The 16,027-nt window shown below is 47.1% G+C and overlaps 1 protein-coding gene across 12 annotated transcripts in view; it reads left to right on the top strand.

Annotated features, from left to right (window-relative positions):
• Nucleotides 1–16,027, top strand: part of FBH1 (F-box DNA helicase 1) — a 48,934-nt gene that overhangs the window by 19,266 nt on the left and 13,641 nt on the right. For 11 of the 12 annotated variants that reach the window (XM_033209350.1, XM_033209356.1, XM_033209347.1 and 8 more), the window contains 11 exons: nt 1,590–1,780; nt 4,701–4,793; nt 5,131–5,222; nt 6,349–6,517; nt 7,181–7,403; nt 9,119–9,206; nt 9,289–9,375; nt 10,040–10,176; nt 13,239–13,338; nt 13,429–13,550; nt 15,595–15,670. In XM_033209350.1, coding sequence (XP_033065241.1) covers nt 1,590–1,780; nt 4,701–4,793; nt 5,131–5,222; nt 6,349–6,517; nt 7,181–7,403; nt 9,119–9,206; nt 9,289–9,375; nt 10,040–10,176; nt 13,239–13,338; nt 13,429–13,550; nt 15,595–15,670 — 1,378 coding nt within the window. The remainder of the gene's footprint in view (nt 1–1,589; nt 1,781–4,700; nt 4,794–5,130; nt 5,223–6,348; nt 6,518–7,180; nt 7,404–9,118; nt 9,207–9,288; nt 9,376–10,039; nt 10,177–13,238; nt 13,339–13,428; nt 13,551–15,594; nt 15,671–16,027) is intronic. The other variant, XR_004436684.1, reaches the window with a different exon arrangement.

The raw sequence follows: 16,027 nt of genomic DNA, 5'->3' as shown, positions 1-16,027 counted from the left end.
GAAGGCAGCATCTTATTTCACTGGAGGAAAGTTCAGTTGAGGGTGACTTTATATTTATTTTTAATATCTGTATTTAATCTCTGAATGCTTTGAAGCATTCATGTTGTCATTGTTCCCAATGGAGAAATAAAAGGCCATGTAATTATAGAGTCTTAGATTTAGAGGAAATTTAAAAAAATCATTTAGTCTGATTTCCCATTTGGTTGAGGAATCCTCTCTGAAATATTTCTGAAAAGTGGTCATCTAGCCTCTGAACACTTTTAATACTAGGATTTCTTTACAAGACAGCCCACCCCATTATTGACAACTTGGCTTATTTGAAAGGGACAGAAAAATTAAGGGTCTTGCTATAGTCACACAATGAAGTAATGAGAAGCTGGAAATAACCCTCAGTCTCCTTGAATCTCAGCCCTGTTGCTCATCTTCCAGTTCAGGGGTTCCCAGATTTAATCTTCAAGGCTACGTGCAACCTCTGCGTGCGTTTTGCTGGCCACAGAGGGCTGGGAACCCAGGCAACTGCATTTCTCTTTCTCTTGAAGAATATGATTGCTGATGGTGGAGTGGGTCTTCTTTCATAGGATGGTTGAAGTGAAAGGGGATGGGACGTTCCTTTCTTGGAATGTGTTCTTTAACACAGAGACGTGTAGTAACTTAAGAATGGTAAAGGCTGGGTGTGGTGGCTCATGCCTGTAATCCCAGCACTTTGGGAGGCCAAGGCGGGTGGATCACCTGAGGTGAGGAGTTCAAGACCAGCCTGGCCAACATGGTGAAGCCCTGTCTCTACCAAAAATAAAAAAATTAGCCGAGCATGGTGGCACCTACCTGTAGTCATGGCTACTCTGGAGGCTGAGACAAGAAAATTGCTTGAACCTGGCAAGCGGAGGTTGCAGTGAGCTGAGATCGCGTGACTGCACTCCAGCCTGTGTGACAGAGTGAGACTTCATCTCAAAAAAAAAAAATCTATGTCCACTATTATCTGTTTCTATGTAAGTGAACATTTATGGAGACATTGCTAAGAGGAGCATGCTGTCTTCACAGAATAAACTTTCCATAATTTCATATTTATTTAACTTACCATGAAAAGTTATTACTAATAATAAATAGCAAGTTAACACCATCATGCTGGAGAATTGCCAGACTTTATTTCCCCCACAGCCTGTGTGCGGCCCTCTCCTGGGTCTGCGTCTCTCTTGCCTCTTGGGTGGGCGCCTCCTGCTGGCTGTTTTTCTCTGGCCCCGCCAAGCACTTATGGGCCTGAGAGCCCCCGTGGCCTGGAGAGTAGAGTGGTGAGATGACAGGGAGCTCATATTTTTAGACTGTCTCTCTATCCAAGGTTCTATGTTAGATACTTCATCCATGTTATTTAATTAAAGAAAACTAAGATCTCAAATCCGAAAGTGATGAGAAGGAGTCCAGGGCAAACGGAAGGGCTCCCCTGTTTCCCAAATGCCACTTGGAAAGTTTGGTTTCAATCCAGACAGTCTGCAGCCAGCAGCTGGACCCCCAGCTCGGCTCCTTCCTGCTGTGATTCGTATTAACCATGGCCTGTGTTTGGGCTGTCCCTCCTTCCCTGTGCTCCTGGCTTGCAGGGTGTCAATGTCTGGGCCCTGGTGGCGGCTGTGGTGCTCCTCTCCAGCAGTGTGAATGACATCCAGCGACTGCTTTTCTGCCTCCGGAGACCCAGCTCCACGGTGACCATGCCAGATGTCACCGAGACCCTGTACTGCATAGCTGTGCTTCTCTATGCCATGAGGGAGAAGGGAATTAACATCAGCAATAGGTAATGCCCTGGGAGGAGGGGAGGGGATGCTGTGATAACGGGAGAGTCCCAGATGCGGCAACAGGTCCAGCCCTGCCACTTAGCAGTATTAGCACCCGGCAGGCTGTGGGACCCACCCTGCTCCACCTCAGTGTCATCTTCTGCAGGAGCCAGGGGTGGAGAGTTTGATGTGGAAAGGCTGGTAAGAGCGCTTTATGAACATACAGTTCTAGGTGGCTGCAAGATACCACCAAGGCCGATTTTACCATCATGGGTCCTGCAGCCTTAGGGGAAGCCCCTCGCCAAGAGAAGCCTTCCTTATTCACCTGTGGCCTCGCTTCCCTAGGAAAATGTTAGGCTCTGCCTCCTCCGTTTCCCACTTGTGGGATGGAGAAGACTCGTCCATCTTATCACGTGGGAGAGGCTATTGCGTGTGGGCTGCTGATTCACAGGGGCCCCGATGGTTTCCTCAGCAGGGTGGGGAGTGCCTGGGGGGTCGTGTGCGTCTGACAAACACTGAACACCTGTGCGTGTCCGATAGTTGTCCACGAGCCGGTCCACAGCTTAGCGCAGATTCCTGATCTAGTGAGGGAAGACAGGTCCTGTGTCAGTGAATGTGTGAAAAGGCATTTTAGTGAGTAATGAGCACTGCAGAGAAAATAGAACAGAGTGCTATGGGGGGAATGCTGCTTTAGAGGGGTGGAAAAAGCTGCTCTGAGCAGGTAGTGTCTGAGTGAAACCTGAGTGTGGAGGAGGAGCCGCCGTTTCACAACTGTGGGGAGAGCAGTTTAGGAGAAGGTGTAGATGCCTTAAGGGCCTGAGGATGGGAATGAACTTGGGACATGTGAGGAAGATAAAAAGTGGAGTATGGCAAGGGTGGGAGGGAACACAAGATTGTGAAGGATGGACAGGAGCGGTTGAGTGATCTTACAGGCCCGGATTAGAAGGTAGAATAAAGCCAGGCTCGGTGGCTCACACCTGTAATCCAGCACTTCGGGAGCGGAGGCGGGCAGTTCGCTTGAGGCCAGGAGCTGGAGACCAGCCTGGCCACCAAGGAGAAACCCCATCTCTATTAAAAATACAAAAATTAGGCCGGGCGCGGTGGCTCAAGCCTGTAATCCCAGCACTTTGGGAGGCCGAGACGGGCGGATCACGAGGTCAGGAGATCAAGACCATCCTGGCTAACACGGTGAAACCCCGTCTCTACTAAAAATACAAAAAACTAGCCGGGCGAGGTGGCGGGCGCCTGTAGTCCCAGATACTCGGGAGGCTGAGGCAGGAGAATCGCGTGAACCCGGGAGGCGGAGCTTGCAGTGAGCTGAGATCCGGCCACTGCACTCCAGCCTGGGCGACAGAGCGAGACTCCGTCTCGAAAAAAAAAAAAAAAAAAAAAAAATACAAAAATTAGCCGGAAATTTTTGATGGTACGTGTCTCTATTCCTCGGTTACTCGGGAGGCCAAGGCACGAAAATCACTTGAACCCAGGAGGCAGAGCCTGCAGTGAGCTGAGATCATTCCACTGTACTCCAGCCTGAGCGACAGAGTAAGGCTCTAAAAAAAAAAAAAAAAAAATGTAGACTAAAACCCAGGGTGTGCTGGGCAGCTGGGGGGAGGCCTTGTCCCTGAGTTGGAGTGATGGGGACAGGTAGCTCGACTGTGCAGCCATCCTGGAGAAGCAGAGACCGTGGCGGGTGGGGTGGGGGAAGGGGTGCCTTCTCCAGGGAGACTGGCCCCTGGAAGTTGCAAGCCCTGAGAGGAAGGTGGCTGGTGGCACCAGAGGAGTGACTGGTGCCCAGGCATCAGTGGCAAGGTACCAGGAGGGAACAGGATTCCCCAGAAGCGTCCAAGAGTTTGCTGATGGCTGCTGTCTTGCCACATCCCCACAGGGTGGAGAGAACACTCTGGTGTCTCCTCTTAGGAGGACCCCGATCCCTCTGGATCAGGGCCCTGCCCTTGTACTCTCACCTAACATTAACTACTTCCTTATTGCACACACCACATTGGGGTAGCGCTTCGACACGGGAATTTCAAGGGACACACTTCAGTCCATGGCAGTATGTATGTTGATTTTTGTTGCATTTCTATGTGTCTTCCTGTTTTTTCTGGGAGATAATATAATCACATCTGAAATGTTGGATTATTAAAGGTATTTGTTGCATTGGAGAGGTCGAGGCTTGCAGACGGGCTCTTCTCGCTCTGGGGATGGGGACCAGTGCACTCGATTGTTGGGGGAGCGGGTCCAAGCTCACCCCCGGTCTCCCCCTCAGTCGAGGGGAGACTTGGAGAGGCTTTGGAATGGCATGTGCCAGCTGAGTCTGACGAGTCTAACAATGTCCTGTGCCTCTGCTGATTGAACTTTATCATCTTTGGTCCCTCTTGGTGACTTGGAGGCTGTTTTCAGGTTCTTAGTAATCAGATCTTGTTATCCATAGCGTAGTCCCTTTTCTTGGGACCTTAAACGATAGAATGCGTTCATGCTTCTAAAGCAATGTCATGTCCTAAGAAGTAGACAGCAGAGCCACTGAGGTTTAGAAAGAGACGGGTGTTTTTATCCGCAGGTGTAGTGAGTATCATTCAAACAAGAGTCTCAGTGCTGGGAGCAGTGTTTCCCTTTGCCTTCCACTGGTCGTTACAGCTTTTCTGGTTGTTTATCTCTTAAAGTCACAGCTGGTGCCCCTCATTCCCTGAAGAGCCTGTCCTGGTCTCTTCCTCCTCTTGGTGATATACATAGAAACTACACCTTTCCCAGGACTGTGTTATCTGAGAATGCTTTGCCAGCCATAGATATGTTTAAATCCTTTTCTTTCTTTTTTCCATTAAATGGTGGTAGGTATTTTCTTTTTAGAAATGGGAAGGAGTTTAAATCCATCTGAGGAAAAAAATAAAATACAGATTGTGACTTGAATTTGAAACTTCCTAAATCTACTTTTTTTTCTGGTAGGATTCACTACAACATTTTCTATTGCCTATATCTTCAGGAGAATTCCTGCACTCAGGCCACAAAAGTTAAAGAGGAGCCATCTGTCTGGCCAGGGTATGTGTATATGTCAGTCAGCATGTGTTTTGTCTTCTGTCCTTGACTCTTCCTTATACTTAGGGAGGGAGATGTTTCGCTTCACTTTAGCAACGTCATTGAGGCATAATGTGCATTGCGTAAAATTCACCCATCCTAAGAGTGTAATTCAGTGATATTGCCTGAGTGTGCATCAGCATTATAATCTAGCTTTAGAACATTTTTATTCCCGTAAGGAGAGGCCTTTTTTTGGTCAGCTTTTGTATATCCCATTTGTCTGTTTGGTTTTTGGACAGCCTATCCCCTGGACTTTTCATGTCTTTCTGTTTTTCTCATTTCTCTTCTGTAATGATTATAGCAAGAAAACCATCCAACTTACACATGAACAACAGCTGATTCTGAATCATAAGATGGAACCTCTCCAGGTGGTGAAAATCATGGCCTTTGCAGGTAAGGGAGCCCACATCAGGTTCACCAGGTAGTGGTTTTCTGCCTTTTCTCCCTACAGCCCCTTCTCGCTACCCGCCAGGGCATCTTTGCTCTGATCTGTCATCCAACTAATCATTTGATAACAGATCAAATAATCAATCTGAAAAGCAATTGGCTAAGGAATCCTTGCTTCCCCGGACCACTGCATGAACATCCACAGTAGAATTCCTGTTGACGGGTAGTTCACAGCAGTTAGTTGGTGGGGTGGATGTCCCCGGGATTGAGCCCAGCATTGTGATGTTTGCTGAGGCACTGACGGCTTCTGGAGAGGGAGAGCATGTTAATCTCCAGCCCAGGGTTTCAGTAGCTCCCCGGTTTTGTGGGGTGATGTCTAGAGGGTCTGCCTTGGATTCGGTTTTAACGTACATTCATAAATATCTACAATTATCCTGCCTCAGTCAGCCACACCGATCCACTTACAGCCTCCTGAAGTACTTGCTTATTCTTTCATCACAGCCTTTGCTCGTGCTATTTGCTATTTTTTTCTACCTGTAATCCCTTCCTGCTCCTTTTGTGGCTAAATACCCTGCTAACAACAACGACAATGTATTAAATGCCTGCAGTGTGCCTGGCATGGTGCTGATCCTAATAGCATTCCGTGAGGTTGCTTAGTTATTCTTATTTTATAGAGGAAGAAATTGAAGCACAGAGAGCCTTGCCCCAGGCTGAATAATTGGATTCGTGGTGGAGGCAGAATTCAAAACTGGACTTGTCTTTCTCCGGAGACATGCTTTCCCCCTCCCTAACCCTCTCCTCCTGTCCTGAGGGGCATTTTTGCCCTCAGGAACCCTACCTCTAAGGGATACCCACTTATTTCTGAGAAGCAAACTGAAGCTCATGAGGTCAAGGGGTTCGCCTGTCCTTTGTCCCTAGGCTGGAGCCTACCTGAGCTGAGACCCAGCCCACCTTCACCCGGCTTCGAATCTGCTGCTCTTTTTGTGGCACTACTTTTATCAGCACTGAAAAACTTGTCACTGTCCTGCTGTCAAGACAGAGGTGTGATAAGCCTGGACAAGGCCTGATTGGGGATCCCTGGGCATGTCTTGTCTGGTCAGAGGGTCACCTCCTTTCCTCCTGGCTTCTCCAGGCACTGGGAAGACCTCAACCCTGGTCAAGTACGCAGAGAAGTGGTCTCAGAGCAGGTTTCTGTATGTGACGTTCAACAAGAGCATCGCAAAGCAGGCCGAACGCGTCTTCCCCAGCAACGTCATCTGCAAAACCTTCCATTCCATGGCCTACGGGCACATAGGGCGGAAGTGAGTACTGCTGTCACTAGTGGCGCTGTTGCTGCTGGTACGGTCGCGTCTTAACTGTTTTCCCATGACGATTACATGTGAGCTTACACCACAGTGACCCTGAGAAGTGTAGTGCTGTTATCTCCACTTACAGACAGGAAATAAAAACATAGGTTTAGCCTTTTGTACTTTTATCCTGTAGCAACATATTGTTTACATATAATGCCGTCTTGTCGAGAGGGGTGTTGTCATGGAACTGAGGCACAGAAAGTCAGAATGACTTGCTTAAAGTTCAGAGTCTCACAAATCCTGATCAGTTGTAGGCTTTCCTTGGAAGGGAGTGAGGAAGACTTGGCCGAGGCACACTTGCCTCAGATCTCCTGGATGTAGAGGCATCAGGGAACTCTGAGTGTCCCTCTGGGGATCTCCTGGAGCCCAGCTTCATGGTGGAATAGCAGTGTCTGCTGTAAGCTGGTTCCTCTTCTGGGTTGGTACATGGGAGTCCTGAAAGCCGTTTCCAGTCAGAAAAGGGCCATGCAGAACTTTCTTGCTTTAAAGCTTTTGGTCTCGCCTGTGCATGGCACTTGAAGCTACCTCTTGGTGATGTCAGAGAGAGTGGAGGAGATGTTAAATAGCACCGAGCCAGGAGAGCCACGTGCTGTTCATTGGGGATGGGTATTGCAGGTACCAGTCGAAGAAGAAGTTGAATCTCTTCAAGTTAACACCTTTCATGGTCAACTCCGTCCTTGCTGAAGGGAAGGGTGGATTCATAAGAGCCAAGCTCGTGTGTAAGACTCTGGAGAACTTCTTTGCCTCCGCTGACGAAGAGCTGACCATTGATCACGTGCCTATTTGGTGTAAGAACAGCCAAGGACAGAGAGTTATGGTTGAGCAGAGTGAAAAACTGGTGAGTGTCTAAGTGTATGAAGTGTTAGGGATCTGAGGATGGGGAAACGGGAAGTGTTAGGGATCTGAGGATGGGGGAAATGGGAAGTGTTAGGGATCTGAGGATGGGGAAATAGGAAGTGTTAGGGATCTGAGGATGGGGAACAGAGGAAGTATTAGGGATCTGAGGATGGGGAAACAGGAAGTGTTAGGGATCTGAGGATGGGGAAATAGGAAGTGTTAGGGATCAGAGGATGGGGAACAGAGGAAGTATTAGGGATGTGAGGATGGGGGAAACAGGAAGTGTTAGGGATCTGAGGATGGGGGAAATGGGAAGTGTTAGGGATCTGAGGATGGGGGAAACGGGAAGTGTTAGGGATCTGAGGATGAGGGAACAGGGGAAGTGTTAGGGATCTGAGGATGGGGAAATGGGAAGTATTAGGGATCTGAGCATAGGGGAACAGGGGAAGTGTTGAGGATCTGAGGATGGGGAACAGGGGAAGTGTTAGGGATCTGAGGATGGGGGAAATGGGAAATGTTAGGGATTTGAGGATGGGGAAATAGGAAGTATTAGGGATCTGAGGATGGGGAAACGGGAGGTGTTAGGGATCTGAGGATGGAGAAACAGGGGAAGTGTTAGGGATCTGAGGATGGGGAAACGGGACGTGTTAGGGATCTGAGGATGGGGAACAGGGGACGTGTTAGGGATCTGAGGATGGGGAACAGAGGAAGTATTAGGGATCTGAGGATGGGGGAAACGGGAAGTGTTAGGGGTCTGAGGATGGGGAAATAGGATGTGTTAGGGATCAGAGGATAGGGGAACAGAGGAAGTATTAGGGATCTGAGGATGGGGAAACAGAGGAAGTATTAGGGATCTGAGGATGGGGGAAATGGGAAGTGTTAGGGATCTGAGGATGGGGAAACGGGAAGTGTTAGGGATCTGAGGATGGGGAAACAGGGGAAGTGTTAGGGATCTGAGGATGGGAACAGGGGAAGTGTTAGGGATCTGAGGATGGGGAAATGGGAAGTGTTGGGGATCTGAGGATGGGGAAACAGGGAGTGTGGGACAGCATTATTTCTTCTTTCACTTCTTCAGAACTGTTCGTAGGAGGTTGAGGGTGGGAGGGTGAGGCCATGGGCCCGTGGGGATGGCTGTGAATTGTTAGATATTTTCTCCTGTGGAGGACACTGGTGACCATCTCACTTAAGCCTCAGAATAGTCCTCCCGTTTAACAAGAAGGCAGACATGGAATGACCTGCCTGAGTTTATAAGAACTTGTCACTGGGGTTTCTGGACCTCAAGTCTGAGCTTAACTGAAGGCTGGAATCTCTCTTCTGATTTTCTTGGGTTATTGGTTCTATGGAATAGATTTTGCTAGTGGGAAAGTCTGTTTCTTGTTTTTATCAAGTCTTTTTCATTTGCCATTGTTTTTATGAATTAAGAATCGGTCATAAATCTAGAAAAACAATTTGGCCTTTTCTGGTTCACCTAACTGTTATGACCTCTGCCCTGTCATGGGCGTGGCATGGCCCGGCTGCTTCCTGTCTCGGCACTGGAGACCCTCTGTGGCGTGGAGAGGCTGTTGAGGAGACCCAGGAGGTTAGGGAGGTGCCTGCGGTCCCCCTTCTGTGATGATGCCCTGGCTTCACTGCTGTATAGGAATTGAAAGTGTGACTGCAGGGTGCTGCCTTTGCCAGGGTCTCAAACTCTGGGTTACCATATACCTTCCTTCCTAGAATGGTGTCCTTGAAGCAAGCCGCCTCTGGGATAACATGCGGAAGCTGGGGGAGTGCACAGAAGAGGCGTACCAGATGACTCATGACGGTAGGCAGCTGCCGGATGGCGGGGACTGGCAAGTGGGACTGCTTTCCTGGAGTTACAACTCCTGCCTCTCTCCTTATTTTAGGCTACTTGAAACTCTGGCAGCTGAGTAAGCCTTTGCTGGCCTCTTTTGACGCCATCTTTGTGGATGAGGCCCAGGACTGCACACCAGGTGATATACTGTTCAGGACATCAGTAGTCTCAAATACGTAGAAACAGCACCATGATTATGTAAGAGGACATCTGTGTGAACTAAGTTGATTATTATTATTTGTGATAAAGAAGAGGATCTTCTTACTCACCTTAGGATTTCAAGCTGCCCCTTGCCCTCACCCGAGCAGATTTCTCTGTCACCATAGGTTTTACTTAGGTTGTTCTTAACATGTTGACCAAGTTGTAGATCCGCAGATGATAGGGACCTAGACTCATGCTCAGTGGGAAGAGATCGTCCATTGAGAGGGAAAAGGTTGTGTTGTCTGTTTCTCAAGTGGCTAAGAGAGAACGGACAGTGTTAATGAGTCTGACTTTGTAGGTCAATTTTAAGTGCTGTAACATTAAAGACAATTTGCCTCATTTTAGATTTGCCTGTGTTGTTTTCTTAGGTTCCAACAATTCATCCAGGGCGAAACATAATCTGCATTCCTAGGACCAGAAACTGTTTCTTTTGTCCATTATAAAATAGCTGCTTTTGATGGAGTGTGCCTGTCCTGCAGGAAAAGGCGACCTTGAGGTCCCGTGTGCCCTGGCTTAGCTTCACGGAAGTGTTTTGTCCTTTTCTTTTTGCTGCCTGGGGTGGAGGCCTCAAGGTTTCTCACTTTTCCTCTCATTGGTTACAGCTATCATGAACATAGTTCTGTCTCAGCCATGTGGGAAAATCTTTGTAGGGGACCCGCACCAGCAGATCTATACCTTCCGGGGTGCGGTCAACGCCCTGTTCACAGTGCCCCACACCCACGTCTTCTATCTCACGCAGGTAAGTGCACGTTCTGCATCAGAGCCATTTCTTCTCCCTCCCAGTGTCTTACGTGCTGGGCCCTGTGCAAGGTGGTATGCCAGGGCCCACCAGAGCTACCAAATCCTTGCTTCTAAGTAGTGGTTCTCAAAAGTGTGGTTCTCGGGGTCTGCCAAGTCAGACTGTTTTCATAACAGGTGTGTGCACAGCGGTCATCTGAGAAAGAGCTACTGCGGCTGAACTGTGAACTGACGGCTGCTGCCGCCTTATATGTTTGTACTTAGAACAGTTGTTAGACCAGCACTGGTTGTTCAGACTTGTGTATTTGGCACTTTTTCAAAGACGAGTGAAACAAGCTGCGACTTCAGGGAAAATAACTGACGGTGTTTGTTGTCAAAAATAACATCTTTGCTTTCAAGTGAAATTAAAATTTTGGCAAACTCTCCCATAAGGAACGTGACAACTCACAGTGTCCTCGATTATGCGAAAAGTTTATTATGCGCTCCTTCCTTTCCAATCACATGTCTGTGTGGGGTTGAATTTTCTTCATGTGTGTCAGCCAAGATAGTATATCACAGCAGACAATGCAGATGTGAACACAGGAAGCCAGCAGTCTTCTGTTATGCCAGGCATTGAAGAGATTTGCAAAAATGGAACATGGTGCCATTCTTCTTGCTGAATTTTTTTTTTGTTCTGGGAAATATGTTTCAAAAAATATATTCTTTATGTCGTCACATAAGAGGCTTTTGGCTGGGCACGGTAGCTCATGCCTGTAATCCCAGCATTTTGGGAGGCCAAGAAGGACAGATCACTTGAGGTCAGGAGTTCAATACCAGCCTGGCCAACATAGTAAAACCCTGTCTCTACTAAAAATACAAAAATTAGCCAGGCGTGGTGGCTCATGCCTGTAGTGTCAGCTACTCAAGAGGCTGAGGCAGGAGAATCACTTGAACCCAGGAGGTGGAGGTTGCAGTGAGCCGAGATTGTACCATTGCACTCCAGCCTGGGCGACACAGTGAGACTCTGTCTTTAAAAAAAAAAAAAGTTTTGAATCGTTATTTTTAAATGAATTAAAATTTCTAATATGGTAAATATAGATAGATAGAGCTCACGTAAATAAAAGCTCTTTGGAGGCTTTTTAAGTGTGATTTTTTAATTGTGAAGCATCCTGAGACCAGAAGTTTGAGAACCACTGCTTTTAAGAAACTCATTTCTAATTAGAAGAGATGTCTTGGCCGGGCACGGTGGCTCACGCCTGTAATCCCAGCACTTTGGGAGGCCGAGGCAGGCGGATCATGAGGTCAGGAGATCGAGACCATCCTGGCTAACACGGTGAAACCCCGTCTCTACTAAAAATATAAAAAATTAGCCGGGTGTTGTGGCGGGCGCCTATAGTCCCAGCTACTCCGGAGACTGAGGCAGGAGAATGGCGTGAACCCGGGAGGCGGAGCTTGCAGTGAGCCGAGATTGCGCCACTGCCCTCCAGCCTGGGCGACAGAGCGTGACTCCGTCTCTTAAAAAAAAAAGAAGAGATGTCTCACTTGGATGAAAGTATCAACTGTGCTGTGTTTTGTGATGTTATTGAAAGTTCCGTAGATGCCTCTGTTACTCTTCCCTTGAGCTCCTGCTGCTGTGGTGGTTTAGGGTAGCAGCAGTGCAGAGGTGTTTTGTTCTTTTAATAGACAATATTTTTTTAGAATACTTTCAGATTTCCAGAAAAATCGAGAGGAGAGTTCTCATATGTCCTGTACTCAGTTTCCCATTACTAACATCTTATCATCTTATATTAATGTGGAACACTTGTCACGATAACGAACCAACATTGATACATTATTATAGGCTGAAGTCCATGGTTCATTTGCATTTCCTTAGTTTTGAAATAATGTCTTTTGTGACTTCAGGATCCCATCCAGGATCCCACATTACATGTAGCCATGTGTCATGAGGCTCTTCTTGGCTGTGACAGTTCCTCAGACTTTCCCTATTTCTGATGTGACTTTCGCAGTTTCCAGAAGTTCCAGTAAGGCGTTTGTAGGCTGCCGCTGTGCTGGGATTTGTCTGATGTCTTTCCTCATGGTTGGGCTAGAGTTCTGGGTTCTGGGAGGAAAACCACAGAGGTGAAGCTCCATTTTCTTCACATGCTGTCGAGGTGCATGCTGTCACCGTGGCTCATGACTTGAGGTGGGCCTTGACCCCCTGGCTGATGTAGTGTTTGTCAGGTTTCGCCACTGTAGAGTTCCTCTTTTTTTCCATCCTTTCCCTAGTGGATGCTTTGGAAGGAAGTCTCTATACACTAAGTGTCGAAGAATCTTCATAAATTATTTGGAATTCTTCTGCAAAGGAGATTTGTTTCTTCTCTCCCATCTATTTAAATATTCAATCATTTATCTAAATATGAACTCGTGGATATTTATGTTCTAATTTCAGTTCTGGTTCACTCAGAGTAGTTTTATAGTAACAAAGTCGTGTTTGTTTAAAGTCTAGTTTTCGTTTGCTATTCACCAAAGCACCTGAAGTTGTGTGTGCGCGAAAACAGGCCGTACACACCCTGAGTGTAGGGAAGAATGATATCTTGCCAGCTGGAGGGGCCAAGGAAGCAGGGTCTTGGGCTGAGTTTTGAAGGTTAGGAAGTGACTTTGGTAGATGAAAGTCAGACAGAAAGCAGCGTGGGCTGAGGCAGGGCAGCATGGGCAATGTGCAGGTGCTAGTGCTTCTGCCATGGCTGGTTGGTGCAGGGCAGTGGTTTTAAAGGTAGTGTGGAGAGGGATCTCAAAGGCAAGGGGAGAAGCCCTCCTTACCCTATCTTAATCTTTTGTTTGATTTAGACTTCACTAGATTTGATTTGGAGAAAAGGGTAGATTTGCTTAGAAGAAAACTTTACTATTGGTGTTGAGAATAATGGAAAATAAAGACTGCCGGGTTGTGAAGGGCCTAGAAAGTGAGCCTGTGAAGTTCGCTTTACATGCGGGGGGTCAGGAATCACTTGTCGGGTCTGGCCTGCCTGGGCTGTGGTGGCAGTGAGGGAAACGCACGGACACACCACAGGGCGGGCTTCTGACTCCTTCTGTCTTGCTGTTTTCCAGAGTTTTCGGTTTGGTGTGGAAATAGCTTATGTGGGAGCTACTATCTTGGATGTTTGCAAGAGAGTCAGGAAGAAGACTTTGGTTGGAGGAAACCATCAGAGTAAGGCTTTTAATTACTTTTCTCTTTTAGGTTACAAAAGTTTTTGTTTTTATTTCAATTTGCCATAGAGTTTGTGCTCTCTCCCTAAAGGTGGCATTAGAGGTGACGCAAAGGGGCAAGTGGCCTTGTTGTCCCGGACCAACGCCAACGTGTTTGATGAGGCCGTACGGGTGACGGAAGGGGAAGTCCCTTCGAGGATACATTTGATTGGGGTAAGAGTACTTTTCTGTTGACCACTTCATGCACAGAAACGTTGTAGATGAACATACCCAGTGAAAATGTTCACCTTCATTGGGATTATCATGCAAGAAAGCATTTGGGTTTTTGACTCTTTCCACCGGGCTGCACCATGGCTGGTCTGTATCCCAGGCCATTCTGATTATGCCAGTGAAACATTCCTGGAAAGGCAGACACAAGAAGGGCTGGGGATCTTAGTTTCCACTCTTTAAACAATGAATGCCCTTCTTCCCTTGACAATGCCAGTGAGGCCGCGGGTTCCTGGAAGCTTTTCTGGTTGTGTGTTGTCATTAGTGTGAGAACAGCTGAGCTGACAACACGCGGAGTACACACCTAGGCTCTAGTTCTGACTGGTCACTAACCGCGTGTGGCTGGGGGCAAGTCACAGCTTCTGTGTGCCTCATTCTCTCCACCTCTGAGGTAAAATAATGCCTTGCCTTACCTGTTTCACAGGGAGTTAGAAGGATTCAGTGGCGTGTTTACAGCATTTTTAACCCTGAAGCAAAGTTATATGACAAAAAGATATTCACTCATTCATTTGTGGAAATGTTTTCAAGAGCCTACTATGCCTTAGGTACTCAATGAATCATAATCAAAAGATGTTTTAAGTTTTTTATTTACAAAGACTGTATAACAATGGTATAGAAATTTTGGAACCTAGAAAAGAACACATAATCCCAGTATTTCATATAATAGTTCTCATTTTTGCTATTTTTGTCTTTGTCCTTATAGATGTGTATTTTTGCATAATTGCAAGTATAGGGTACCTAGAAATGGATGCTGTTTTTCTCTCAACACATAGGCATATTTTCTTTCATTACTATTTTAATGACCTTATAATATTTGGTCTGGTAAATAATAACATAATTTAGCCATAGTCATTGTTGTAAGAGAGTAGTATTTTTGGAATATCATCCACACTGGCATGATGTAAAGCAAGTGGTTCTCTCTACCTCTCTTAAATCCACTTATCACCTGTACCATGTGTCATTACACATGACCACACATCTGGTTGTGGGTTTTAATGTCAACTGTGTTATTCTGCCTGCTGTTTTATGTTAGTGTTTTACGTGTCCCTCCCTAAAAGATGTCAAGTCCTTGGAGTGTGAGGCCCTGATCGTATCTGTCTTCTGTGTGGGGCCTGGTGCTTTGTGAGTGCCAGAGCCCAGCCAGTGCTCAGCAGATACTCTTGGTAGATCTGGGCTAAACAGGGCACAGTCAGGCTGTCTCCTCCAGGAGCTGACCTGTAAAAATGTAGAAGAATCTGGACCTAGAGACATTCTGTAGTTTCTTTTTTTTTTTTTCAGACAGAGTCTTGCTCTGTCACCCAGGCTGGAGTGCAATGGTGTGATCTCGGTTCGCTGTAACCTCCGCCTCCCAGTTCGAGAGATTCTCGTACCTTGGCCTCCTGACTAGCTGAGACTATAGGTGTCTGCCACCACACCCGGCTAATTTTTGTATTTTTGGTAGAGACGGGTTTCACCATGTTGGCCAGGCTGGTCTTGAACTCCGGCCTCAAGTAATCCACCCACCTCAGCCTCCCAAAATGCGGGGATTACAGGCATGAGCCACCGTGCCCAGCCTGTAGTTCTTTTCTCACAAGAAACTGGTAAATGTGCATGCCGAGCACTTTGTATTCAGGCACCATTTGTATTCTTTAGAATCGTCTCATGTTCCTGGAAGGTGCTTAACTTGCCTTTTTATTGATGCGAAAGCAGCGTGCAGCTATAGATCTTGCCTTTTTTAAAAGAGTAGGAAGAGTTTGAGGTAGCAGCGGTATCTTAGAACGTGGTCCCTGGGAGTGTTCAGGCCACGTGGCAGCCTCGCGCTTTCTGCTTCATGAAGTTTCCTGCTTGCCGCCTGTGCTTTGGGTGTAACTCAAGATCCATTTCCAAGAAACCATCTCATTTCAAAACCCCATCCCTGCATTTGCTTTATTTTGTTTTGTTAAAGCAACAACAAGCAAAACAAAACAAAAAACAACAAAAAAACAAAAATCCCACCAAAAAACTTTTTCAGGGGATTAAATCATTTGGATTGGACAGAATCATTGATATTTGGATCCTTCTTCAGCCAGAGGAAGAACGGAGGAAACGTGAGTACCCGCCTGGCCTTGGTGCATTGGAAGGAAGCACCCAAGGGACGGGGACGAGAAAGAAGCAGGCCCGGTCTGAGTCAGGGACTCATTTCCCTCCAGAGAAGGGAGAGCTAGAGCTCTCTTCCCATGAAGAGGGGGGTGCCTCAGGCCTCCTGTTTTCATAGGTACTGACAGATTTTTCCAGATCCTCCTCACAGGAGCCTCAGTCTCTTTCCAACACTGGTCCCATAGGCTGTCTTCCCCTGCATCTTTCTGTCTGCCTGGGCCACTTTATATGTTGTACACTTCCACGTGGGCCCCAAGTGATAGTGTCGAACATTTCTATAGCGCTTTTCTTTTCCTGTTGACTGCGCT

This window comes from Trachypithecus francoisi, unplaced genomic scaffold (assembly GCF_009764315.1).
Source record: "Trachypithecus francoisi isolate TF-2019V2 unplaced genomic scaffold, Tfra_2.0 Lachesis_group9, whole genome shotgun sequence".
In the NCBI taxonomy this organism is placed as follows: domain Eukaryota; kingdom Metazoa; phylum Chordata; class Mammalia; order Primates; family Cercopithecidae; genus Trachypithecus; species Trachypithecus francoisi.
Note: the sequence above shows the minus strand (reverse complement) of the source record. Positions and strands in the feature narration are given on the sequence as shown.